General features: G+C 49.8%; 1 protein-coding gene across 1 annotated transcript; it reads left to right on the top strand.

The window, feature by feature from the left end:
* Positions 1 to 3328: 3328 nt before the first annotated feature.
* Positions 3329 to 25487, top strand: cenpf (centromere protein F). The gene is made up of 42 exons (XM_056608060.1): positions 3329 to 3403; positions 3916 to 4087; positions 4688 to 4813; positions 5210 to 5280; positions 5618 to 5751; positions 5884 to 5975; positions 6102 to 6387; positions 6625 to 6827; positions 7106 to 7231; positions 7603 to 7731; positions 7958 to 8080; positions 9331 to 9466; positions 10193 to 10322; positions 10522 to 10801; positions 10887 to 11093; positions 11407 to 11615; positions 11915 to 12044; positions 12232 to 12510; positions 12627 to 13214; positions 13404 to 13556; positions 13696 to 14480; positions 14691 to 14911; positions 15010 to 15130; positions 15347 to 15518; positions 15911 to 16063; positions 16209 to 17071; positions 17297 to 17517; positions 17616 to 17736; positions 17953 to 18044; positions 18297 to 18550; positions 18675 to 18783; positions 19126 to 19331; positions 19948 to 20166; positions 20329 to 20472; positions 20892 to 21081; positions 21290 to 21387; positions 21494 to 21544; positions 21703 to 22467; positions 22575 to 22704; positions 23142 to 23783; positions 24276 to 24421; positions 25184 to 25487. The coding sequence occupies exons 2-42, from the start codon at positions 3926 to 3928 to the stop codon at positions 25349 to 25351; spliced, it is 9435 nt and encodes a 3144-aa protein (XP_056464035.1). The 5' UTR covers positions 3329 to 3403; positions 3916 to 3925; the 3' UTR covers positions 25352 to 25487.
* Positions 25488 to 27373: the final 1886 nt, after the last annotated feature.

The following is a 27373-nucleotide window of genomic DNA, read 5'->3' as shown; positions in this document are numbered from 1 at the left end:
TTTTGTCTTGCTTACTTACTATACTTACTTACTATACTATACTGTATAATGCAAACTCATGTCTATAATTTCTCATGGTCAGTGGGTGGTTTAGCTTTGAATGTTTTGCTCAGCAATTTGGCATCGGAGCTCTGTTCAGTTTATTTTATATTGTAATATATGATAATATATTTTTGCAAGGAATTTCCGGAGGTCTGTGTGGATTAAATTGCACACAGCCACTAAACCTATTCATACAAGTGGTTAATTCAGTAACCCTGTTTGGGGCTTTTCAGAGCGTGCTTACATCCAAGTGGTATTCTGTTCCACTAGGGCTGTGTGTGTGTGTGTGTGTGTGTGTGTGTGTGTGTGTGTGTGTGTGTGTGTGTGTGTGTGTGTGTGTGTGTGTGTGTGTGTGTGTGTGTGTGTGTGTGTGTAACAGGTATTTGTTTATTATTTTTGTGTATTTGTGTAAACAGCATGTGCTTGATGAGGAACATAATGGCCAGCACAGAGATGTTTTGACCTCAAGAGGGTGTTGGGAGGGTTGAACTGATAAAAGGTTGGTGTGGGGTCCGACTGTGGGAACCAGGACGAGAGATATGCATACAGACCAATAAAAGAAGTCTCTGTTTTTTTTACGCGGCTACCAGGACACCTGCACGTGCATGAGGATAAACATTATACATTATGAAAATTATATCTGTTACTTACTTTATTACCTACCGTTACTTGCCAGTGTTACCTGAAAGAAGAGGTTTAACTGTTCATTACCACTGTTGCCTAGTGGTCATAACATATAATATATACAGAACATACATATCATTACAAGTTACATCCGGTGGACTGTAGGGGGCGCAGGGAGGAGGGGTGCCGGTGTTACACCGAATTCTGCGACCCACCGAAAAGTGTGACCCCAGGGGGCGCTGTTGCACATTATCTGCAACATGCACGTGTGCATTATAACAAAAACACAAATAAAACAAAATATCTCCGGTCGGTCTTTCTTTTCTTGATACTAACATTAATTCTAAACAGCATTTTACACAGTAGCCTATAATAGGAAATGCTCAAAGGTAAATCAGCATAAATTAACACTGACTGTAGCTTTTTATGGGTAAAGAAGCAACGGTGAAGGACCGTACTAAACGCCCTATCCATGGTATGGGTCTGTAAAATGCTAATCAAATCAATCAAATGTATTTATTAAGCACCTTTAATAAAAAGGTAAATGGTTGGGGGGAGTTCTTATATTTTATGTATGTTTTTGTCATGCCTGTCTAGTCTACGCTTCAATTTCATGCATATTGCAGAAAATTTGCTAATCATTACCCCGACCCCCACCCACCTGAGCGACCGGACCCTTTCCAATAGACACAGCAGGGCTTCCCTTATCTGCATCAGGGGTAGGGGATTCACCCCAACCCGTCCTCCGCGGGGTCATTTACGCTTGAAAATGAGAAAACTTAATACACCTACAAATTAATTGATGAAATTAATAGAATAGATGTTAATAGTTTCATAATAACTAGTCGTCTATGTGAACTATCGCCCGCATCTTCCCCCGTTTTCCTCTGGACCGTTGGTGAACCCCCATTTACCACATGATATATCCCGTAGGCTATATGTGTCGCTATACGGAAAATGATGGTGTTTTTTCATATCAAAATAAAGCACTCGCCATGAGATAGACGTACTAAGAGGATTCGTAGAATAACATATAGTGACACTGAATGTATCCTTGGTTACTTTGCGGCCTTTCTTCATTCTTTTTTTATTTTTTATAAGTGTTGATCTTATGATCAAAAAGGGAGGAACTGTCGTGGAAATATCAATCATAACTATAATATACAATCATGTACAAATTATATTAACCTTGTTATATAATTACTCACATTAAAATGAACTGTATACATTCTCCCTGTATCTTAAGATTCATCCCTTCCTCTCTCTAACTGAGAGAGGTTAAGATGTTCACACTTTCCTTCCCAGTGGAGCCACTATGTCTGATGGCCAGGTCAATGGACTGACTTTTTGTTATGTAGATTCCTTGAACCATGCTTGCAGACTTGCAGACATGTCCAATTCCCGATAGTGTATTGCAGTTAACTTGGCCTCTCCCGCCAATCCTAAACTCTCCACTATGGTCAATCCCACTTACCTGTGTATTCCCTACCCACAATGCTAACGTTTCCCTATAAGAATCTTGATCACCAATCGTCTCACTGAATGTATCCTGGGTCAATTTGCTGCCTGTACTTTTCCATGATCATGCTCTAATATTAAATCAAATATTTCGCTGGCCAACGTGTCCTAAAAAGAAGTTTCTCTTCAGCAAATATGCTATATGAATACTATGAATATATGAATTGTGGAGAAAAGATTGAGAAGACAAGTCATCCAAGTTGCCCCTCCCCTGTGTGGCCTGGAGTAGCTCCAGCAAGTCTGCTGACCTAATTGACCTGTCTCTAATAAGTCTGCCCCCTGATCCACATTACACACTTTTTCTTGTCCCGTTTATTTTTTTAAAATAATGTTTTACACAAACGACATAAAATATGTAAACGGCCCTTTTAACACTTTAAACTTTCACAACATCTAACCATTAACACCTCATCTAAGCCGGCCCCCCCACATCCCGTCAGCATACAAACGCAGATTCTTTTTTTATGGGGCCCACTCTTCCTAGCTCTCATCCTGGCCCCACCAGACTTTAGGCACAGATTAACCCTATCTGTTAAGGTTTATGCCTAGATGCATTTGCGGCTTTCCCAAGGAGGCCCACAAAAGGCTACACACAGATGCACAATCCAGAGATTAGGTATTCACAGAATATCTGTGGATACTTTGGTTGGAATTTTGCCCACATCAATCGTTTCCTGTGTAAACTGAGTTGGTATTGTGGTAAAATCTGATAAACCGCATTTCACACTTTAAATAAGAGAGTTTGAGGAGTCTGCAGCATGAAAGACAAGTGTCATTTTTGGTATTCCACGTCCATAAATGCAGTAAATGGATTCACAATTAAATTATTTTCACCTCGCTTCATCCTTAACCCTTGCTTGATGATTTATTATAAGCTTCTTCCACCTACTTATTTTAATTAAATTACTCTAGGCAGTAACATTGAGGAGGGCATGTAGTGTACTTCTCCTTTCAAAAAAATGTATAATTACGCAGTCGGTTACAGGGAGGAACCTTAGGGGAGGAACCATTCGATCCGACCATGGGGGAAACAAACCTGCATTGGTCCATGAAAAAAACCGAGGCGTACAATGCCAACCAATCAGAGCTATTGCCTCATTGACGTCAGCAGAGCTAGCCAATACCAGCGAGGCTGTTTGAATTGCTCCAGTTTGGTGGAGTTTGAAATTGTTTGACTCGTTAAGTTGTGTCCTGTATTGACGCGGCGGCCTGCTGAAAAGTAAGTGTTTGCTCCATTTCAAGAATAGCAAAGAGCAAAACAATGTTATGGTGTTAGAAATGTGCTCGATAATCGCTTTTATGTGTATATATTTTAAAAGCCATGCACAAACCACTATCTGTTTATAATGTTCGGTCAAAGAAAACGTTATTTACATCGAAAAGTCGATATTTACTTGATGTTCAGTGAGCCTGACGGTAAACGGACTGCATTTTTATAAAGCGTTTTGTTGTAACCAGTGGCCACCGAAAGCGCTTTACAATATTCTCATTTTTATTAATCTAATTCGTAATCCGACTAGCCTTCGAAATTCTCCGTCGGGATGTCGAATACGCAATGCAATTCGCCGCCCGATCGATTTTATATGCTGACTACTAGTGCCTTGCTCAGATACAAATCGACTAGGAGGACCAGCCAACCCGCCCTACCTCCTGAGCTACATGCCTTCCTATGACTGAATAAAATGTTCCGCACTGGATCCTCCGATTTAAAAGTTTCCATGAATTGGCCAGGTTGTGCGACATGAGCTGGGCAGTAGAGGAGTGGAAGGATGGCCTTCCAGCGAAAGCCCTGCAGAAGATCCTGGAGATAGAGGGCCAGCTAGACAAACTGAAGAAGGAGAGGACTCAAAAGCAGTTTCAGCTGGACTCACTGGAAGCTGCCCTGCAAAAACAGAAGCAAAAGGTTGGTGTTTGAGGAGCCCCTCATTGTGAATGGCAACCATAACGTTCAGGTGTCCCCCCCCCCCAGCACTGTATGGTAAGGCGGCTTTTATACAACAGTTATGCTAGTAAAATGTACTGTTAACAATAATAATTGACAATAGATTGTGATTTGTTTCATTACTTAATCATCTAAACGAATGAAATTGCTTCTGAGTGATGTTGGATGCACATATCAGCGCTCCTGCAGAAATCATCGAATGTTTGTCCAATCAAATTACTCGCTAAGAAACACTGTTGTATGAAGATAAATAATGCATCGGTGATACTGTTCAAAACAATAGTCGTTCTAATCGAAACCCGAACTTAAAGGTTGTATCAGCGATTCTAGTGTTGCTCCGAGATCGTACACAAAAACAAATGGTACGACGACTCAAAACCAAAATAAATAGTATTCCAACCAATGTGGGGTTTTAAACACATGTCAAATGTATGTTTTTCACTCATTCTAAATTCACTTATTTTTATTATTTTCACAAGCTCCCTAATCACAAGTCTTATCAGAGAGTTGTAGTTTGTTGTACCAGGGGAAAGCCTCATATCCGTCTTCCTTTCTCTACAGGTGGACAGTGAGCGAAGCGATGCGTCTCATCTTAAAAGAGAGAACCAGACTCTGCTGGAGTCATGTGACTCTTTGGAGAAGTCCCGCCAGAAAGTTGTCCATGACCTGGGGATCAAGGAGCAGCAGGTTGGCCATCACCAAAACATCTTAAGCAATGTCACATCTTTTTTACACCTACTCCCCTTACATGCAGAATACATCTGAGGGAATTGAATTGCTCTGGCTAAAGAAATGGGCTGGCTACCTTCAACATTATTATGACTTTCACAAAAGCTAACCCTACTGGCAGGTGATTGTATTTAATAGATTAACTATGCAGCTTAGATTTATAATTTGTGGTAGGCTACAGGCCTATACTATTCCTGAAGGGGCTCTGATTTCAAGTTCCCTTGTGTATTACTCACAGCCTTGCAATCCCTTGTTTAGGGACACACCCAAACAAAGAGGGGTGGGTAAGGGAAGCTTGCTTGAAGAAAGCTAATGTTTCCTCCTTCATGGCTAACCCATGTCTTCTCAACCTAGGTTAGCTACCTGGATGGCCAGCTCAGCGCCTCCAAGAGAACCATAGAGCGACTGGAACAGGAGCTCAAAAAGTGCGTATGACCTGTTTGATAAAATTTTTTCCATGCCTTTGAACTCAAAAAAAAAAATATGCATACATTAAATGGGTCTTCTTACAAATGTACTTACTTATTGTTGGTATTGTTGGATAAAAGCGTCTCCTCAATATAAATGTTCACGTAAAATCGAGACAAAGGACTCATTGGTTTTGTTTTTAACATTTATTCTAATTTACTGCTGTGTTTCAATCTTTACAGAACCCTTTTTTTGCAGCAAAAATATCTTTTTGGCACACTTTTTAAAAAGGATTTCACTCTAGGAGATGGATAGGATTTATGTTAATAATCATAAACCCTCTCCCCTGGCCAGGTACAAGAATGAGTCGGATCGTTCCTCCTCCTCGTCTTCGCTGTCGTCGTCATCGTGTTCTGAGCTGCAGGCCTATGCTACTCCTTTGAAGAGCTTTCCTGCACCAAGCGCCACACCAGGATACAGACAGCAAGGTACCGTCCGTGCTGTCGCCCTGGACCAGTATGGACCAGTATGATCACTGCTCGCCACTTGTTTGGTTATCAGTGGTGTTCCATCTCGGGCCCCCTCAAGTAATCCAGTTGAACTCTCTCTGTGTGAACTAGACAACAGGCTGGAGGAGCTCCAGGGGAAATACAGCCATGAGGTGGAGGAGAGGAAGAGGCTGGAAACTGAACTCAAAGTGCTACAGGTTAAGGTGAGCACCACTGATGACATCTGATCCCTTTTATCTTTTGTGAGGTGTGCTGTCTGCACGATCTTACAGCCCTCACTATAGTATGTTGAAAATTGTTATTCTTATTTTGTTCACTCCCTCCACCAGATGTTGAGTCAGTCCTCAACCACCGTCAGTCACAAAGATATAGCTGCCCGTCAGCAGGCCGGCTCCTCCATATTCCCATGGCAGAAGTCGGACCAACCCCAGAGCCGGCCGTCCCAGGTTCCTTTGGATACGCCCATAAAGAGATGCGGCGGGGGCGGTTCTTCCCTTTGGGATGCACACGATGAGACGCCAATCAAACCCAGCCAGCGAATGAGCTCTTCCGCTGTGGCACAGAGTCCGGCTGGTTCCTCCGACCAGATGAAGCAACTGAAGGCTCTAAACCAAGGTAATTAGGTTACAGTCATTCCTCAGTCCATTGTATCTCAGCTGTGGTTTGTCAATTGTCACAAATTTTAGCTAACGACGAACCTCCTAATGATGTCGATAACCTTAGATGGTCCTGTTACTGTGTCGGACTGGTTTGTGCTTGGTCGTTCTCGCAAGACCTGACTGAGCCACTTGTCCAGTAGTTTCTCGTGTCCGTGTCGGTGCTACAGTACTCTCCTCTGTGCCACTCCACCAGAGCTGCGTGGCTGCATGTCCGAGCTGGAGAGGAATCTAGCCTCCCAGGAGAAGGAGATTCGTGGTCAGAGCTCCCGGCTCCAGGAGCTGCAGATCCAACTGGACCAGAGCCGCAGAGAGCTGGTGGATCGGGACCGGGATCTGGCTAAGACCCGCCATGAGCTCACCCAGGCTTCAGCCAAACACCAGCAGTCTGAGGACAAGGTATGGTGTTCTTTATGCGGTACTGATCACATAGTTGTATGCAAGTTATATTGTATACTTGTTTCATTTGAAATTAGGACTTAGGCTTAGCCGGCGGTGGCCTTGCAAGGCTATGCGGCCTATATGGCACACTGACATCAAATAACCTTTCGATGGCAATCTTAATTAGGTTTTAAAAATGTCTGAAAGGAGATGGCTTGTAAACCTGAAATGGGAGATGCTCCCCACCGACTTCTGATCTCCAAAGCTGACCACACGTCCATCTTGCTCCCCCATAGTGTTCGTCTCTGGAGCTGAAGCTCAAGCAGGTCACGGAGGAGATGGGTTGCCAGAGGCATAATGCTGAGAGCTGCAAACGTGCCCTGGAGCAAAAGATCAAGGACCAGGAAAGGACCAATCAGAAGGTGAGAAGCCATGCGAAAAAGTTGGCTTCTTCACTCCTGTGTGCAGGAGGGGGGGGGCTCTCAGCCCTACAACCCCCCCCCCCCCCCACCGTGGGGGGAGGGGGCAAGACCATATCTAACAAATAATACAATCCTCAACAAATGCTACTATTTGTTGCAAATTATCTCTATACACAAAGACAATCCTCTGCATCTAAATAACAACTGGTCTCATAACAAGACCAGTTGTACTGATAAAGGGTACACATTGAAGGTTTTCAAGCTTACTTTGCATTAGCCATGAAGTGAAATGTGGTTCCACTTCAGGTATGATATTGTGTCATAATTCGTGCTTGGTTTTAAAACGTATGAAATCATGTGTGTCTCTCCAGGAACTAGCACAACTGCAGAGTTCCCAGCATGCATTGGAACAGACACTGAACCAGACCAAATCCAAGCTGACCCAGGAGATCCAACAGGCCAAGAAGGACCACAACATGCTAGAGGCTGAAATGGAGAAGGTTCGAAACTCCTCCTTTGTTCTCTCCGATGCTATATTCCTATCTTGTTTTTCTGTTCTTCTCTTTTCCGGGGAGCGTGGTCTTCAACCACCTCAAACCTTTTGTTGTCATCTTCCTCTCGCATTACCTCTTCTTCATTCAATCTTAATCATAACCTAAGAAAAAGGTCTTGCCCTCGAAATAATTGTATCTATGTCTCCTAGTAAACCGTCTCTGCTCTATTCAGGTGGGCCACCAGAAGAGTCAGATGCAGCGGGACGTGGAGGAGCACAGGCAGAAGCTGCTGAGGTCCGAACAAGGTCTCCAGACCAGCCAGAGCAAGGAGCAGGACCTCCGCAAGAAGATGGAGGTGAGCAGACTGACGTATAGCTTTACCCTAGAACACACTCACACTCACACTCACTTCGGTCGGCTGTCGTATCATGTAGCCCTCTGGCTTTCGTTGACGCTAGCCAGGGGGGTCGAGGACCAAGCCCATACATCATTAGGAGTCGTAAACTTACCGTCACCGCGTGTCACGACATCCTGACCAGTAGACGCACTGATAATACACATTTCCTAGACACCGTTGACCTACGCCAGCTCATTCACACAATAGACATACTATCTACTATTGAAAAGTACAGTTAATACATCCATCTTATAATAAATGAAATTATTAAAACATCAGTTAATAGTATCATGATAACTCCTAATATGTTTTCTATGTGAACCACAAACGGAACCCACATATGGTAAACACCACTTTTTAACCCTGATATATAATGGGCTTGTTTACCGTATTCCCATCCCTATAATACGATGACCACTATACACATATATATATTTATTAAGAGGTTTCATATAATAATATTTAACGCTTTATTACAACACACACACACACACACACCTCTCTCTCTCTCTCTCTCTCTCTCTCTCTCTCTCTCTCTCTCTCTCTCTCTCTCTCTCTCTCTCTCTCTCTCTCTCTTTCTTTCTTTCTTTCTTTCTTTCTTTCTTTCTTTCTTTCTTTCTTTCTTTCTTTCTTTCTTTCTTTCTTTCTTTCTTTCTTTCTTTTCTTTCTTTCTTTCTTTCTTTTCTTTCTTTCTTTCTTTCTTTCTTTCTTTCTTTCTTTCTTTCTTTCTTTCTTTCTTTCTTTCTTTCTTTCTTTCTTTCTTTCTTTTTCACTTCGGCTGGCTTATGGAGGTGGTTGTTTACCAGATGGTAAACAAGATTATAACCGGCCCCCAATGCCATTTGAGGGGTCGGCGGTCGTATCATGTAACCCTATGGCTATCGTCGACGCTAGCCAGGGAGTCGAGGAACAAGCCCATACACCAAAACATTGCTTGAAGGCTGATTTACAACACACGAAAAGAGAGGAAGAGGCAGGCAATAAAACGCATCGCACGACCCTAGCAGGCTCGCACTCTAGTTGACCCATAAGGAGAGGAGATCGTAGGCCCTATATTAAATTACACAGAATAGCAATAAGTCATTAACACGCCACCACCCCCCCCTCCCCCCAACCGGAAGTTACTATTTTCATAAACATACCCAGAAGGTGTCTATTATAATACTACTGAGATAGCTAAAGAGGTTCTCGTGTGCTCTGCTTCCCAGGAGCTGCTCAAGGAGAAGAACAGCGTGTCAGTCCAGCTGGACCAGGGCAGCAGGCGGGTGTCTCAGCTGGAGGAGGAGAAGAAGAGCTCGGAGCAGAGCTTCAAGCGCACCCAAGGCCTGCTGGACGACATGAAGGGTGAGCGTGGTGGGGGGGGGGGGGGGGCCTGAAGCTCTCTCAGCACATCCACTGCTTATCTGCTACCTAATAGCCGGGGGTCGGTTGATGTGTAGTAACTCGGGTGTTCTACTCCCAGCTGAAAGGCACAGGGTTCGATCCCCAAAGTATCCACATCCTGCCTGTAGCCATTGTGGTGGAAATAACCGAGATCTAACTCTTCTACTAACTAAGAGAGCAGAAGAAATCGAGGGGTCCGGTGCAAGTATGACAAAAATACTTTATCGTTAAAAAAGGCAACAACAAAGCCCTGCCAGTCAACAGAACCCGGCGTCCTTTTTATCCACACATACAAAGCAGTTTCTTGTTTGGAGTGTCCGCCCACAATCAGTCATCCTGTGGGGGTTCCAACTTACACTCTGACCCCAGACTCCATGGAGCCGTGTGTGTCAAGCCTTGGATCAGAATCCAGAGGCGCTTTTCGATGTTTTCTACCATTAGCTATTTAGGCCTAATAATAATCATGGTTTACCATAGAATATAATCATTAATTTCTTCCATACCATCAGGGACAAAGCCTGTACCTGCTCCTTTATCACCTTCAAAAAGACTCAATGGTACCGTGTGTGTGTGTGTGTGTGTGTGTGTGTGTGTGTGTGTGTGTGTGTGTGTGTGTGTGTGTGTGTGTGTGTGTGTGTGTGTGTGTGTGTGTGTGTGTGTGTGTGTGTGTGTGTGTGTGATCTCCAGCTAAATGGGAGGCGCAGACTGAGGAGGTGAAGGGGCTGAAATGTAAGCTGGAGCAGCAGACTCAGTCCTCCAGCAAGGAGCTGGACAACCTGAGGAAGACTCTCTCAGATGCTGAGGCCAAAACCAACAGGTAGGCGTTGTCTCTCTGTCAATGGAGAGCGGGACTTGAACCAGGCTTATAGAGAGAAAAAGTTGACCATATCTTGTTATGCGTCGTCTCATTTCTTTATAAATCATGCTTTCTATTAAATATTAACTGATATTTTGACACGGCCCATAAAGTAAAAATGTGTTTCCTGTGTTCTCAACCTGTCGCTGTTTGAACCCAGCTCTCAGAGCGAGCTCCAGAAACAGAAGAGGGAGACGGAGCAGCTGAGCGACCGGCTGGCCGTCCTGGAGAAAGAGGGCCAGGCGCTGGGCGCCAGCCTGGCCTCCAGCCAGCGGGAGTGCACCGAGCAGCGGCTGGAGCACCAGGCTCTGCTGGCCTGGAAGGCCGAGAAGGAGGCCCTGATCGACCAGACGGAGGCTGTGCAGGGTGTTCTCCGTGAGAAAATCAGCGGCCTGGAGAGCGCCATCTCCCTGCTGAACAAGGACCACGACGAGCTGAAGGTACGTACCGCGGCATGGAGCCTGACTGACATCCAATGGCGCTGGAGCGATATTAACCGCAGGGGGGGAAACCTCGGTATTCCAGGGCCAGCTGAGCGGGGTGGAGGCGCAGCGCGCCGGCCTGTCGGCCCAGATCGACTCCCTGAAGGGGGAGCTCCTCAACAAGAGCACCGAGCTGGAGGTGAGGGAGCGGCAGTACGAGGACGCCCAGGCCCAGCTCTCTGAGGCAGGACAGAAACACGCCAAAGACCTGGACAACATCGGTGTCCAGGTAGCACTGCTCCAGGAACAGGTGGGTTAAGGGTTCGATTCACCATTCATTTATTTTTTGGGGTGTTTTAAAAAGGAAAGAGAGCCATTGTAGCCATTTGCTTGCTATCGCAGCTATAGTTGCTTAGGATAAGTTGGACCCTCGGAAAAAACGACCTTCACTAGAAGGAGAAATCAACGCTCTATAAAACTGGCATCCCAACGATCCAAATTGCACTTCCTTTAGGGCACTCATGGAAAATGATCTCGGCACTATAACATACTCGGGTTCTTATTCGTGGCAGCAGTGCGGAGCATCCTCTGTGTGCGCTCCACTGATGATGTCTCCGGGCCAGGTGGGGGCGCTGGAGGCGCGGCTGCAGCAGGAGGCCGGCCGGGCCGACCGGGCAGAGGTGTCCCGCGCCCAGCTCCAGGAGCAGCACCAGACCACCTGCGACCTTCTCCTGTCCAAGGAACAGATGCTGGAGCTGGGCCAGGCCGAGACCAGCCAGCTGCGAGACAGCCTGGCCCTGGCCAGCGAGCAGCAGGACGCCCAGCACCACAGGTAGGGGTGGCCCACCGGCCGCTGTGTGTTTGTACGAGGCGTCGTCTTCCTCATTGGCTAAGGATCAGTTCAACGAGGAGATGACACGCTTTCTGTCGGCTCGATTAAGACCATTTCAAATGGAGTCATTTTTCAAATTGCAACAATGATTTTAAAAACAATTTTATGGATGGGCCTTTATATTTGGGGTTGTAGCAAGAGTAGAGTCCAGCAGATACGGCCAGGTGTGGCAGCTTAATCCAGCCATCATCCACACAATCCCGCAAGGGTCTTCCATTGTTAATCTTCTTTTTTTTCAGGTTAATGGAGGAGAAGTTATCCATGCAGAGTCGGTGTGAGGAGACTGTCGCGGAGAAGGCCGAGGAGGCTGAACAGGCTAAACTGGAGCTGATCAAGATCCAACAGGACCTGATGCTCTCTGAGGATAAGGTTTGTATTAAACCTGCTCACCGATGCATGTATTTTATTTGCAGTATTAATTATAATATGATTATTTGTAAGATTGATTCTTATTTTGGACAAGATAAGCATTTGATATTCAGTCTACAGCATCTGTTTTGACTTGACTGCATCCTGCGATTCTTCCTTCATCAAGTCTTTCCATTCGTCACTCCAGATCTCGTCTCTGCAATCTGCCTTGAAGATCCAGAAGAGCCTTGGAGCCGGCCTTCAGGGTCAGATCGACACTCTGTCAGCAGCGGAGGAGGAGCAGAAGCAGGCCCTGAACGCTACGTCAGAAGCTCTCAAACAGACCAGGCAGGAGGTCAAAGCCCTGCAGAGCCAAGCGGAAGACAAGGAGAAACTGCTCCTTGACGCGGAGCATAAGATCACAGCGCTGGAGGAACAAACTGCTGCTTTGGAAACCAAGGCTGTGGAATTGAAGGCAGAAGCAGAGGTAAGCGTGGACGGTTTTCAGCCTGATCAATCTCGTCTCATGTATGTATTGGAACACTGCATCAGCCTTTGGCTATAACTATCTTTATTTTTTTAATTTTTTTTATCTGTTTTCAGAACCTACAGCACACTCACACAGCGGAGAGAGACGGGCTGCAGGCTCAGCTGACCGCCCTGTCGGAGGAGGTGACCAGAAGCAAAGCGCTGGCGGAGCAGCTGCCCGCGTTGAAGGCCGAGCTAGAGGCGGCCAAACAGTCCTGCGGCTCTCTGAAGAACGCTCTGGAGGCCGCGCAGGAGAGCCACGCGCCCTGCGCCGAGAACGCCGCCGGGCTGGAGAGGAGCCTGGCCAAGACCACCGGCCTCCTCGGGCCCCTGGAGAGCCAGCTCCGGGAGCTCTCCGAGGGGAGGGCCCGGCAGGAGGAGTGCCACGTGCGGGAGATGGAGGGCTTCCTCCACAAACAGAAGGCCCTCCAGGAGCAGCTGGCGGCGTCCAGGGAGGCGGAGCGAGCCGCGACGGAGGAGCTGGCGGCTCGCCGGGAGCAGGTGGCCAACATGAAGCGCAGCCTGTCGGCGGCGTCCGCCGGGCTCCAGGAGCAAGACGGCGCCGTCAAGGGCCTCAAGGAGAGGCTGAACCGCGCCGAGGCGGCACACACCAAAGCCTCGGTCTCGCTGAAGGAGAAGACGGTCGCCATGGATAAAATCAAGGTATGATCCGCGCTTCAGCCCGCAAAGTGATTTTAATTTCAATGAATGAATACATTGGTATCCATTGTTGTTCCCTCCCATTGGTTGGTTCCAGAGCCGCAGAGAGCTGGGCTAGAAAAATTGGCAAACTGTTAAAGGGCTGCTTTCCAATACTGGACTCATGTTTTGTTAATGTCGCTTCACGTGCAGGTGCTGATGGAGATGCTGCAGATGGACCTGGAGGACACAGAGACGGCCAGGACCTCCTTCGACGGTCAGGTGGAGGAGCTGAAAGGAACCATTGCTCTGCTGGAGAGCCAGAAGACTGACCTGGAAGTCAGGCTGGAGGATAGTCAAGCTCAGGTCAGACCGATGAGCTGGGACTTAAAACACACTTTCTGCCCGTTTAATGCCTCCTGTTATATAGCTTATATTTTTTTATTATTATATATTTTTTATCTCCATCAAACAATTTTACGATCATCTTCATCGTGATTTTCAGGTGTCTGTGCTGGAGACCCGTCTGGAGGAAGTACAGTCCAGCAACGCCACGCTGGAGAGCCAGTACGAGACGGCCCAGGAGCATCTACTGGAGTGGAGCGACAGCGGCCCTCACACGGAGGAGGGCGTGTCCGACCTATTGAGCGATTGTTTTCAGCAATTAGAGAAATCCGAGGTCTTGTCCAAAATAGTTAACAAAGAGAAAGAAATGCTGGTTGAGGATGTCAGTGTTTTAGAAGCACGAAACGAGAAGCTGTTGACCAACTTCTCTATCCTTAAGAGCAGGTTTCAACCAATGTTAAGATCGAACCGGGTGGCTCATTCTTTTTTCAATAAAGAGTATGGCAAGCTACATGTTGCCTATATGCAGATGATGGACGAGACGACCAGGCTGAAAGGTGAAATTCTCGAGCTCCAAATGAAGAACATCTCAGACTTGCAGACTGAAGATTTGAAGAATTTTGAAATGGCTATCAAACTTCAAAATTTGACCGAAGCAAAGGTTTTGGCAGAAACTAAACTGCATCAGTTAATTGAAGAAAAGGCAGAAGCGAAACTGACTCAGGACGAGGCAGAGATTCCGGACCTACACAAGGTATCCCATGAGAACGACGAGTTGGAGACCAGCTTGAAACGACTGGCAGAAGAGCGGCTTCAGTTGGAGAGCGCCATAAGACTGCTGATGGCCCCTGCAAACCAAGAGTCTCGGCAGCACTGGGACGCTGTCCGGCGCTTGGCGGAGAGGAACCAGGAGATCAAGAAGAAAATTGATTGTCGCGACTTTAGGTATCTATGCGTGTATATTTGTATATTTTATTGACAACCGTTCGTCTGCTCGATTTCTTACTCAGCGGGTGAATGTGTTTTTTTATTCTAAGACTTGCATTCTTTCGGGGGGGGGGGGATGTTATTCTTTATTTTCTTAAATATATTTATCGTGAGCTCTTCACATCAGTGCTGACCGCGGTCCATGGGTGTTGTGCTGTGCTATCCCAGAGGCAGGCAGTTTGAGTCTGAACGAGAGCTGCACGAGAAGACATCTGGGCTGCAGAAGGAACTGGTGCTGTTCAAAGAGCAGTATGCTGCTCTGCTGGAGAAGGCGAACCAGCAGCACAGGGTCATCCAGCAGCTCTCTGAGACCCAGGGGAGTCCCGGCTGCATGGACACAGCCGCTCCATCGCACGGTGACCAGCAGGTGGTTGGACACATTCAACCTGGTGAGTGTGGGTCCAAATTTCTTTTGCAGAATTGATCGACTACTTTTTTTTTACATTTTGTATTTAATATATATATTTTTTTCCTTCCCTGATTGCAGCTTCTTGCCAGCCTGATGAAATGGAGTCCAGTATGGAAGCTCCTGCAGAGCAGCACTCCACCATGGCTGCTCCGGATGCAGACCAGGATGAACCGCCAAAATGTCCTGTCGACACCGCCAGGTACGATGACCAGAAGCCCACAACAACCTCAGGAACAACCGGAGATTTCAAATGTTAATCTGGCCATTGAATGGCCATATATCTTTGAATGAACATTTGTTAGCCATTTTTGCAATTTATTTATTCACTTCTGGCATTAAGATGGACACTTAATGGCTAACATGTCATGCAAAAATCGGTCTCTCTAACTGAACTCCCCTCCCTGGGCTGATCCAGGAGGTCGTTCCACCACGAGCTGCCGTGCCGTGGGGTGGCGGAGGCCCGCTGCCCCGCCGCTGAGGCCACAGCGTGTGGAGGGGACCTGGCCCGGGGGCAGCAGAGCTCTGAGCCGGCCGCGGAGGAAGAGATGGAGCCCTGCTCCCCGCCGCCGAACATGAACCAGGGCCAGGTGAGCGTGGGTCCCTTCTACTGAGCACGAAGTCTTCTTTGGTCTTCTGGTGGGTGTGAAGTAGTGTCCCTCTTCGTAGGCGTTGTCAAACAGGATGGATTAGGGTGAGGCAGCAGATTTGAATCCATATCCTTTTCTAATCGACATTGATCTTTACGTTTGAGTTTCGAGGAAGCATAAGCGCCTCGCAGCTGTTGGCTCTTTATTCTAGAGCACTTTCTTTTTAAACTCTAAAAAGCTAATGCATGGTGGGGAAGTGTGTTGCAAACATTGGTTTGAAGTACAAATGTTTTGGTGGTGAATACCAGATCAACACTTATTAGATATCTTCATGCAGGTGTTTTGGTTGCTGACCTGTGTCCTTTGTTTTGTCAATGTCGCTTCACGTGCAGGTGCTGAGGGAGATGCTGCAGATGGACCTGGAGGACACAGAGACGGCCAGGACCTCCTTCGACGGTCAGGTGGAGGAGCTGAAAGGAACCATAGCTCTGCTGGAGAGACAGAAGACTGACCTGGAAGTCAGGCTGGAGGATAGTCAAGCTCAGGTCAGACCGATGAGCTGGGACTTAAAACACACTTTCTGCCCGTTTAATGCCTCCTGTTATATTGCTTATTTTTTTTTATTATCTTATTTTTTTTTTATGTTTCTCCATCAAGCAATTTTACGATCATCTTCATCGTGATTTTCAGGTGTCTGTGCTGGAGACCCGTCTGGAGGAAGTACAGTCCAGCCACGCCACGCTGGAGAGCCAGTACGAGACGGCCCAGGAGCATCTACTGGAGTGGAGCGGCCGCGGCCCTCACACGGAGGAGGGCGTGTCCGACCTATTGAGCGATTGTTTTCAGCAATTAGAGAAATCCGAGGTCTTGTCCAAAATAGTTAACAAAGAGAAAGAAATGCTGGTTGAGGATGTCAGTGTTTTAGAAGCACGAAACGAGAAGCTGTTGACCAACTCCTCTATCCTTGAGAGCAGGTTTCAACCAATGTTAAGATGTTACCGGGCGGCTCATTCTTCTTTGAACAAGGTCAATGAAGAGTATGGCCAGCTACATGTTGCCTATGAGCAGATGGTGGAAGAGACGGCCAGGCTGGAAGCTGAAATTCACGGGCTCCACGAGGAGAGGAAAATCTCAGACAGGCTTGTGATTCGGGCTGACAAGTCAAAAGAAGCCTTTGTGGGTTATTTCGTCAAATTTGTAGAGATAACCGCAAAAAATGTTAAAATGAAACAAAGAATTCAACGTGCCACTGAAGAAAATATTGAAATGGCTGACAAACTTCAAGATTTGACGGAAGAAAGGGTTTGGGCACGACTGGCAGAAGGGCGGCTTCAGTTGGAGAGCGCCACAAGACGGCTGACCGGGGACAATGTCCAACGGCAAACCAGTCTCGACCTTCCTACCGAGGAGAAACGCCAATTACACGCTAGCATGGATCCTGCGCAGCTAATGGCCCCTGCAAACGAAGAGTCTCGGCAGCACTGGGACGCTGTCCGGCGCTTGGCGGAGAGGAACCAGGAGATCATGAAGTTAATTGATAGTCGCGACTTTAGGTATCTATGCGTGTATATTTGTATATTTTATTGACAACCGTTCGTCTGCTCGATTTCTTACTCGGCGGGTGAATGTGTTTTTTTTATTCTAAGACTTGCATTATTTTGGGGGGGGGGGGGGGGGGGGGGGAAGCTGTCATTCTTTATTTTCTTAAATATATTTATCGTGAGCTCTTCACATCAGTGCTGACCGTGGTCCATGGGTGTTGTGCTGTGCTATCCCAGAGGCAGGCAGTTTGAGTCTGAACGAGAGCTGCACGAGAAGACATCTGGGCTGCAGAAGGAACTGGTGCTGTTCAAAGAGCAGTATGCTGCTCTGCTGGAGAAGGTGGACCAGCAGCACAGGGTCATCCAGCAGCTCTCTGAGACCCAGGGGAGTCCCGGCTGCATGTACACAGCCGCTCCATCGCACGGTGACCAGCAGGTGGTTGGACACATTCAACCTGGTGAGTGTGGGTCCAAATTTCTTTTGCAGAATTGATCGACTACTTTTTTTTAAAATTTTGTATTTAATATATATATATTTTTCCTTCCCTGGTTGCAGCTTCTTGCCAGCCTGATGAAATGGAGTCCAGTATGGAAGCACCTGCAGAGCAGCACTCCACCATGGCTGCTCCGGATGCAGACCAGGATGAACCGCCAAACCGGCCTGTCGACACCGCCAGGTACGATGACCAGAAGCCCACAACAACCTCAGGAACAACCGGAGATATCAAATGTTAATCTGGCCATTGAATGGCCATATATCTTTGAATGAACATTTGTTAGCCATTTTTGCAATTTATTTATTCACTTCTGGCACTCAGATGGACACTTAATGGCTAACATGTCATGCAAAAATCGGTCTCTCTAACTGAATTCCCCTCCCTGGGCTGATCCAGGAGGTCGTTCCACCACGAGCTGCCGTGCCGTGGGGTGGCGGAGGCCCGCTTCCCCGCCGCTGAGGATGAAGGCCCCAAGATGAACCTCCCCGGTCAGTAATGCAGCATGATCACTGAACTTTAAAAGAGCAGCTCAGACGAAAAACAAACCTTTTGTTTTTACCATTTTCCAGGCCGCCAATGTTCCAGCCTAGTCCCAGCCTTGTTATGTGGCCTGGATTTAGACCCCTACACCTCAGACTTGTAGCCGAGACTCCTCTTACAATGTCTTTAGCACTGTACCTTTACCGCCAACAGACCCCACCGATAACATTCAGTGTTATTAATAAATCCATCCCCCACAGACCCACACCAGCTTCAAGCTGATCTGGACCAGAGCCGGGACAAGATGAGGCTCCTGGTAGAGGAACTCCAGAGCCTCCGCTCCGAGGTCCTCCTGCTGACCTCTGACCTCTCGCTGAGGAAGGAGCTGTCCTCCGAGCTGCAGGGCAAAGTGGACCAGCTGGAGCTGATGCTCCGGGCGTCCGAGGTCCAGGGTGGCGGCACCGGCGGGAAGCTCACCCTCAGCCTGCGAGAGAGCCGAGGCTTTGAGAAGCAGGTAGCGCATCCGGATCATACCAGCGGTTCATACGGCCCCCGAACCAATGGATCAATGGCGGCCCATCCCCCCCATTATCTGTATCGTCAAGGCGTCTGCTGATGAAGTGTCTGTTTGTTTCCAGGTGTTCCAGCTGTCGGAGGAGAGGGACGCGTTAACGCTGCAACTGCAGACCGCCAAAGAACAACTGGTGGATATCATGCAGATGATGGAGGGAATGGAGATGGCCAAAGGTAACCATCTGTCTAATGAGCACGTTTTACACCTTGTGTGTTCAATGAGGAACGTTGTAGAAACCTAGTAGCGCTCCTAGAGTCCTTTTTCAGCAGTGGCCCTCCCACTTATTAAAGTAAAATGTGAATTTAACATCAACAAAGATCCTGTGCTCCATCCAAGTCATCGGTATTGTCTGCGTGTGTAAGTCCTTTTGCTTCTCATTGAGGTGGTTTGACAATTGTCGATCAAATCCACGGCACCTCGAAGCACTGCTGCGCCTCCTCAGTGAATTTCAAAGTAAAAGCCATGGAAGGCCTCTCTCCTCTGACCTTTCGGTTGACCTCTCTCCTGCTCCCCAGGTGGCTGGGACGAGAAGTTCCTCCAGCAGGAGAGTGAGCTGAGGAGGGTGCGCTCTGAGAAGGCCAACCTGGAGCAGCACATCCTGGGCATGGAGAGCGAGCTGGATGCCCTGCAGGAGCACCGCGGCACCCTGGAGAGAGTCCTGGAGACCCAGCGGAGGGCCTTCTCCGGCCTCGAGCTGCAGATCGACGCGCTCAGGACAGAGGTCGGTTCACCTGCCAGCTCAACTCCTTTAGACTTCAGCTTGGGCTTCTACCAGCTCAACTCCTCTAGACCCCAGCTTGGGCTTCTACCAGCTCAACTCCTCTAGACCCCAGCTTGGGCTTCTACCAGCTCAACTCCTCTAGACCTCAGCTTGGGCTTCTACCAGCTCAACTCCTCTAGACCTCAGCTTGGGCTTCTACCAGCCCAACTCCTCTAGACCCCAGCTTGGGCTTCTACCAGCTCAACTCCTCTAGACCTCAGCTTGGGCTTCTACCAGCTCAACTCCTCTAGACCTCAGCTTGGGCTTCTACCAGCTCAACTCCTCTAGACCTCAGCTTGGGCTTCTACCAGCTCAACTCCTCTAGACCCCAGCTTGGGCTTCTACCAGCTCAACTCCTCTAGACCTCAGCTTGGGCTTCTACCAGCTCAACTCCTCTAGACCTCAGCTTGGGCTTCTACCAGCCCAACTCCTCTAGACTTCAGCTTGGGCTTCTACTAGCTCAACTCATCTAGTCGGGTTCCTACCGACACCTTAGGCGTGTTCACTTCGCTCTCGTCGGGGGTTGAATGAAGCAGTGGAACCGGACGGTGACGGTTTGATCCGCGTGTTCCCTCAGAGCACCCAGCTGAGGGCGGAGCTGGTGTCCTGCACCGAGGAGAGGGACGAGGCGAGCCGGGCCGTCGGCCGCTGGAGGCAGGAGGTCCACAGCCTGGAGAAGACCAACGTCGACACCAGACAACTCATCTCCATCCTGGAGGAGGACCTCAGGGCGGGCCGGAGGGAGTACGAAGCCCTGCAGAGCAACGCGGAGAGACTGGACGGCGAGAAGCAACAGGTACGTGGTCCGCTCGACGGCCAACCAGTCCACTGAGGCGTGGTTTTAATCCTAGCGTTTAAATCCTTGGACTGGGGTTCTTCAACGGTATAGTCTAATGCTCTGATCTCGGGGTCAACGCTAGTCCAATGACGGTATGCATCGTTTCCGTGTTGTGCCCAGTTGCGCGGGCAGGTGGGGGCGTTGGAGCAGGAGCTCTGTGAGCACCGGGGCCAGAGGGAGGAGCTCCTGGGCCAGCTCGACCGGGTCACTGAGGACCAGAGCTCGGCCTGCCACAACTCTGAGTCCATGGCCTCCAAGATACAGGTAGGCCACAAGCGTTTAGTCCTTGTAGGAAAACATAAAGGTAGTAAAGGTTACCACCGCCTTTAATGTACGCACTTATTGTCTGTCGTTATGTAGCATCTCATCCTAGCTGTCTTTGTTCTATACGGGGAATGGGTTAACCTAGCGATTGTTGGTGCTTTGCACTTGGTTCTATGAACATTCTTATTGTACCGACAGCGATATATTGTTTCACTTTCTTTTGACGAATGTACTTATTGTAAGTCGCTTTGGATAAAAGCGTCTGCTAAATGCCCTAAATCTAAATCTACCGCGTCGTCACTGTAAATAAAATGTACTGGGTTTGATCCCCAGTAGCCACCATGTGCACTACAGCAGAGCAGCTCCATGATGACCGTTATCTGATTTAGCTAACGCAAATGTCGCTGGGTCTCCAACAGGCTCTGGAGGCAGATCTGAGTCGTATGACCCAGTCCCTGGAGTCCTCCCTGCTGGAGAAGGGCGAGATAGCGTCCCGCCTCAACTCCACCCAGGGCGAGGTCCAGAACATGAGGAGCGGCATCGAGAAGCTCCAGGTCCGCATCGAGTCGGACGAGAGGAAGAAGAAGAAGATCGGAGAGCTGCTGAAAGGTGACGAGAAGGACAGAGTGGTTTTTGTGTCTTTATGTTGGAGGCTTTCCCTGTTCTCAGGCTTTTGCTAAGCATTGAACTCCATCCGTTTTTGTCTTTTGGCTCGATTTGACCAACCACTATTTCAAGCTCAAGCTGGAATTCCCGTTCCTATTTGAAGACATGGCCTTTCTCTTCTACGTCTGACTTTTTCGTATCCCTTCCTCAGATGCCCAGAGGAAGTCTGACTCGCTGCAGGATCGCATCGATGCCCTGGAGAGGGAGAAGGAAGGCACGGAGCAGAGTCTGGAAGAGGCTGTGATCCAGGTACCTCATCCGGGTCCTTTTGGCTGTGGCCCCCGCATCACGTTCTTGTATTCCCAGGGATGTGTGCGGCTCTGGCCCTCATACCAGTTCTTTCCTTCTTGAACAGGCGGAGATCGCTAAAGCTGAGATCGAGGAACTCGAGGACGAGAGGAAAAAGGTATGCGCATTGTTGCTCCTCGTTGTCATGGGACTGGGGCGACGGTCATCTAGTGCATGGTGTGGTCGTCATCGGCACTTGAGGAAGACCTGTCTCACATCCTTCTCCCGTCTTATGCTTTCCCACCTTGCCCTTCACCGGGGGCTCCTGCGTGTCAGGTGGAGGAGGAGAAGAGCTCCCTGGGCGAGAGGCTGTCGGCTCTGGCGGCGGAGCTGGACCACCTCAGGCAGGAAAAGGAGGCCATGGAGGGGGAGCTGGAGGCCAAAAGCAGGGTCATAGAGGAGCTGAGGGCGGCCAAGGAGGAGCTGGAGCGGGGCATGGAGAGGGCCGAGACGGGGAGGAGAGAGGAGCAGGAGAGACAGAGGTCCGTGGTGGAGGGGATGGAGCGCGAGGCGGTGTCAGAGCGGGCGGAGGCCCTGGAGAAGTGGTCCAGGGAGAGGCAGGCGCTTGAGGCCAGCGTGAGCAAGCTGGAGGAGGAGCTCAGGGGTCTCCACAGCGGTTTGGCGGAGGCCGAGGCGGAGTGGGCGAGGAGGGAGCAGGAGAGCGACAGCAGGGGGTCTGAAGAGAGGGATGCCCTGAGGGGCACCATCTCCTCTCTGGAGGGGGAGGCGTCGGTGCTCGCTGAGGAGAACCAGAGGGCGTCCGCGAAGCTGTCCTCCCTGGAGGAGGAGAAGGAGAAGCTCATCTCCGGCCTCGCCTCGCTGGAGAACGAAAAGGAGAGCGCGAACGCCGCCCATGCTCTGTCGCAGACAGAGAAGACCCGACTAGAGGAGGAGAAGGAAGCCCTGCGCTCGAGCCTTTCCTCCCTGGGGGCCGAGCGGGACAGACTCACCGGTGAACAGCAGGATCTCCAGGCTACCCTCTCCTCCCTGGAGGCAGAGCTGGAGACATGCAGGCAGTCCTTGTCTCAGGCCACTCAGCAGGTAAGCACAGGCTACACAAACCTAGCGTTTGTTGCGGGGGGGCCTTCTGCTACCGTGTCTTTCACGTGTTTGACGAGCCCGCCGTTGACTGAGCGCCGTGCCTCCAGGTGTCGGAGCTCAGCGGGCAGGTCGGCGCCCTCGCCGAGGGGAGGGACTCTGCCCTCAGCAAGATGAACCTGTGGATGAAGACCTGCCAACAGTTGCAGCAGGAGAAGGAGACGCTGGAGCAGAGCTCTGGTAAAAACAAATGCACACGCCTGTATTGAACCTAGTTCAGCCAAAATACTCTCACATTCAAATAGGTTCTTTCTTCAGTGTGTGTCACAAGAGAAGTATAATTAAGTAACACACACACACACACACACACACACACACACACACACACACACACACACACACACACACACACACACACACACACACACACACACACACACACACACACACACACACACACACACACACACACACACACACACACAGAGAAGGAGAGGGACAGAGAGAGAGGAATATAAGAAGTAATATAATGAGATGGATTTCTCTGATGAAATAGTTTCCGATGGAATCGTGTGGATGTTAATGGTAACCTTGTGGATGTTAATGGTAACCTTGTGGATGTTAATGCTAACCTTGTGGATGTTAATGGTAACCGCGTGGTCGTCTGTCTGCCACAGGCGCTGGCAGCGGCACCGAGGCGTCTGCCCACGGAGAGGAGGCCAGACTCCTGGCGGAGCAGCGGCAGGCGGCGGTGACGGCGGAGCTGGAGACCACCAGGAAGGAGCTGGAGGCCGTGACGGCGGAGCTGGAGACCACCAGGAAGGAGCTGGAGGAGGTGACGGCGGAGCTGGAGGAGCGCAGCCGGGAGGCGGACGAGAGCCTGGACAAGTACTGCAGCCTGATGGTGCAGGTCCACAAGCTGGAGGAGGCCAACGAGACGCTGAGCGCCCGCCTGCAGCGCGGCACCACCCCCGCCACGGCCACCCCCGCCCCCGCCGCCGCCACCACCACCCCCACTCCCAGCCCCGCCAAGAGGCTGTCCAGGAGGCTCTCCAAGCGGCAGGAAGTCGCCCCGGAGGTCGACGCGAAGAACCCCGCCCCTTCCCCGGTGCTCCCCGGGAGCCCGGCCCGCGCCCTGTCGCTGGGCAAGCGCCTCCACCTGGCCAACAGAGACGCGGCGGCGCGCACCCCCGCCAAGGCCCAGGAGGCCCTGTACAACCTGACCAAGAGGATCAAGGCCGGCGTCGCCACGCCCAAACCAGGAGGCCCCCAGGACGAGGAGTTCAGGCCCGAGGGGCTGCCCGAGCTGGTGCAGAGAGGTGCGTCTACTGAGGTTCTGTCTGTGACTCTATGTGTGTCGGTCTGTGACTCTGTCTGTGACTGACTCTCTGTGACTCTGTCTGTGTCACTGCCTGTGTCACTGCCTGTGTCACTGCCTGTGTCACTGCCTGTGTCACTGTCTGTGTCACTGTCTGTGTCACTGTCTGTGTCTCTGTCTGTGACTCTGTCACTGTCTGTGACTCTGTCCGTGTCACTGTCTGTGACTCTATCTGTGTCTGTGACTCTGTCACTGTCTGTGACTGTGTCTGTGACTCTGTCTTTGTCTGTGACTGTCAGTCGCTATATATGGTGGAGACGCTGCTAACTATACCATGATTATTGATGCTTGTATTAGGACCCATGCCACTTACACATGATTTTGTCAATGTACTACACTGCACTTATTTTTGTCCCTGTCTTGATAGTCTTTTATGTTGGCTTAAATAAGTGTGTGTGTTGTGTGGTCATTAATCGGGTTGCGTCCTCTGTAGGCTTTGCTGATATTCCAATGGGCGAGGCCAGCCCCTTCATCATGAGGAGGACCACCGCCAAGCGCCGCAGCTCTCGGCTCTCCTCCAGACGCACCCCCGCGGCTGCAGACCGCACCGTGACCCAGTCCCCGCTGGCCGACGGCAAGGTAGGCCCCGGAACAGGCTCACGGCTCACCGCTCTCGTTCTCACCACAATGGCTACACACCCAGGTATACAGTCTGCTTGGATGACTGATGCAGAGACCCACTGAACAGAAGGAAACAGACGGTTCACACACAGGGGGACCGCCCTTACTCCTCAAGGCCAGAAGGGGGCGACGGAGGGAAGCAACATGTCGCTCGAGGAGAAAGGGAGTTGCCATACAGCTGGTGTCAGGTCGATGATGGGCGGGTGAAGAGATATTGAGGGCTAGTGAAGAGGTATTGATCTGGAGTGATGATGAGTGAGTCATCTTGAGGTGTAAACGGTCAATATGTGGCGGGTGTCACGGTGACTCTGGGACTGGATGAATTGTGGAGTCATGTATGGGAAACTTGGCCCACCTGGCGCTCACGGTTCATGTGTGTATTACTGCTCCGGGATATGGTGGCAGGTCGGCCTCATGGCGGGGCAGGCCGACTGGACGGAGGCGGGCCAGGGTTTAATCAGGGAAGTCTGGGGCCCCCGGGGGCAATCCTAGGGGCCCCCGGGGGCAATCCTAGGGGCCCCCGGGGGCAATCCTAGGGGCCCCCGGGGGCAATCCTAGGGGCCCCCGGGGGCAATCCTAGGGGCCCCCGGGGACACCCCTAGGGGCCCCCGGGGACACCCCTAGGGGCCCCCGGGGGCAACCCCGGTGACCCGGCCGCTCAGGCAGAGAGAGCACTTCCTTGAAAAACCACTCCGTTCATTTTCCCAACTCCTCTTCCAGGTATCGGGGCACCTCTCCCTGACGAGTCCGACCGTTGCCGCGGTGACCCCCGCGGGCCGGGCGGGGCGCCGGTCGCTGAGCCTGCAGAAGACCCCGGAGCAGCGGGAGAAGCGTCGGGAGGCGCTGAGGGAACAGGCACAGCAAGGGGAGAACTGCCAAGTGCAGTAGGCGCTCCCGCTCCACCAGCTCACTCTTTCCTCTCTGCCCTCTGATAATCGTGTGTGTGTGTGTGTGTGTGTGTGTGTGTGTGTGTGTGTGTGTGTGTGTGTGTGTGTGTGTGTGTGTGTGTGTGTGTGTGTGTGTGTGTGTGTGTGTGTGTGTGTGTGTGTGTGTGTGTGTGTGTGTGTGTGTGTGTGTGTGTGTGCGCGCACGCGCGCACCATGGCGTGCGCACTAGTGCGTTCACAGCCTGTTGGTGATGGTTGAAGCCCTATTCGGGTTTTGAATGTAAAGAGTCCTGATTGGGTACCTGGACGTGTGTCATCGGCTGTGGCTCAAAACTGCGCTCCCATTCAGTTCTTGGAGTTGCTGCCAGACGCTTATTCGTGCCGTCTGTGAAGGCACGTCTGTCTGTAAATCCGCTGATCCTCCAGCATTGTATATCGAAATATCAGTAAATGCCTAATTACGCCAACCACCCGTTTACTAATGGCAACTAGCTTTTAATCACTTTTACTGGAATACATTTTATATCATTTTAGTCTTTTTGTTTTTTCCTCCCGATCAGAAAGTGCTTGTACGTTATTGCAGTCATTTTTAAATTTAATTTTCTCCTTTTTACTTTGTTCCTCTGCTCTTCAGAGTTTGTTAGTTGTGTGTCTTTATCTATTAGTTTATCTTTCTATTAGTTTGTGGAGTCATGCATTGGCCCTGGCTTATTCCAAAACTGCTTTTTCTAACTAAATTTTGTACCTGACACAGTCTCCTGTCTCTTCTTTAATGAACGTATCACTGCTGACCGGTTGTTATCTGCTTAAGCAGATGTAACCAAGTTCCTCAGCGTTTAAACTCTGATGTATTTCACTTTATAAAATAGTTAATTTGTTATTACTATTTTAGTCAATTAACGGACGGGAGGACCTTACGGTTAGGATGCAAACACCCTTAACGAATTCACTACTCAAGAATAAAAACATTATGAATCAGACGTGCTGATTATGATCTCCACTCAGTCTGCTGGTTGGGAGCAGAACGCTTCACTCACATGACTAGCGTGGACATCTGTTGGTCAGGTGTCTGATCACCTGTAGTTTGACCCGTGCAGAAAGCAGCCAGAGGACCAGAATTAACGAGCTGAGAAGAGGGGATATGAAGGGCTCTGTTATTCCGTGCGTGTTAGTGTGCGTGCGTGTCTCTGTCTCTGCTCGTCCGTCCGTCTGTGTGTACGTGAATGATCCCCATCCTGTGTGCATGAGCAAGCCCCTGTCTGCACTCGGCGTCACTGAGTAAGCAGGCGTAGCCGGGCCAACGAAAGCAGCAGACCCGCTGGCAGGAAGTGGAGCCCAGTGGACAGTAGGCCTACGTGGGATGAGAGGTGATGGAGGAATTAATCACGAATGAGAATATGTAGATCTGTCACGTACCTGGGATGGTCTTAGTTGAAAGAGTAATTACTTTGTTTTAAAGACCGATTTCTCAAAAGGGGGACACGTCTACCTTTTGTTGACGAGTCCATCCAACGCCACAGTGAGGCTATTGTCGATTTTGTAGTCGACGGTCCATCCCAACCGAGGTAGCACTCATCACTTCACAACTCGGTCCTGTCCAGATGTGTTGGATTGCCACCCAACTGACAAAAATGAATTAATTTTATTTGCATCCGTCCTTTAAGCAAGCGATTACCCCACAACTTGTACGTATGCCGCAATGTTCTTTTGTCTGTCAGCGTTGGTAGGGTTATTTTGAGGTGTGCATGATGGGATCCGGCTTGTCATCATTGCGAACAGACTCAATGAAGCGAGCTTCCTGCTAGTGTGTGTGTGTGTGTGCTGGGCAGTCGGCCTGTCTAGCTGTTGTTGGCCGCGGACCAGTCTGACTGGCCACTGGGTGTGGGATTGTCCCTGGGCGAGCCACTAAGGGAGAGGGCGAGAGAGTGCAGGCCAGTAAGGGATGGGGAAGATAAGAGGTAATAAGATGAGATTATAAAGGTGAGGCTAAATGGCAAGAACATTCATTAAAGTGGGATTCAAAT

Source organism: Gadus chalcogrammus, chromosome 14 (genome assembly GCF_026213295.1).
Source record: "Gadus chalcogrammus isolate NIFS_2021 chromosome 14, NIFS_Gcha_1.0, whole genome shotgun sequence".
Lineage (NCBI taxonomy): Eukaryota > Metazoa > Chordata > Actinopteri > Gadiformes > Gadidae > Gadus > Gadus chalcogrammus.
Note: the sequence above shows the minus strand (reverse complement) of the source record. Positions and strands in the feature narration are given on the sequence as shown.

Excerpts from the sequence above, each read along its gene's own strand:
- cenpf (XM_056608060.1), top strand. The coding sequence starts at position 3,926 with ATGAGCTGGGCAGTAGAGGAGTGGAAGGATGGCCTTCCAGCGAAAGCC. Across the intron at positions 7,732-7,957 it reads TAGAGGCTGAAATGGAGAAG|GTGGGCCACCAGAAGAGTCA; the intron begins GTTCGAAACTCC and ends TGCTCTATTCAG. Across the intron at positions 21,545-21,702 it reads TCGAGGACGAGAGGAAAAAG|GTGGAGGAGGAGAAGAGCTC; the intron begins GTATGCGCATTG and ends CCTGCGTGTCAG.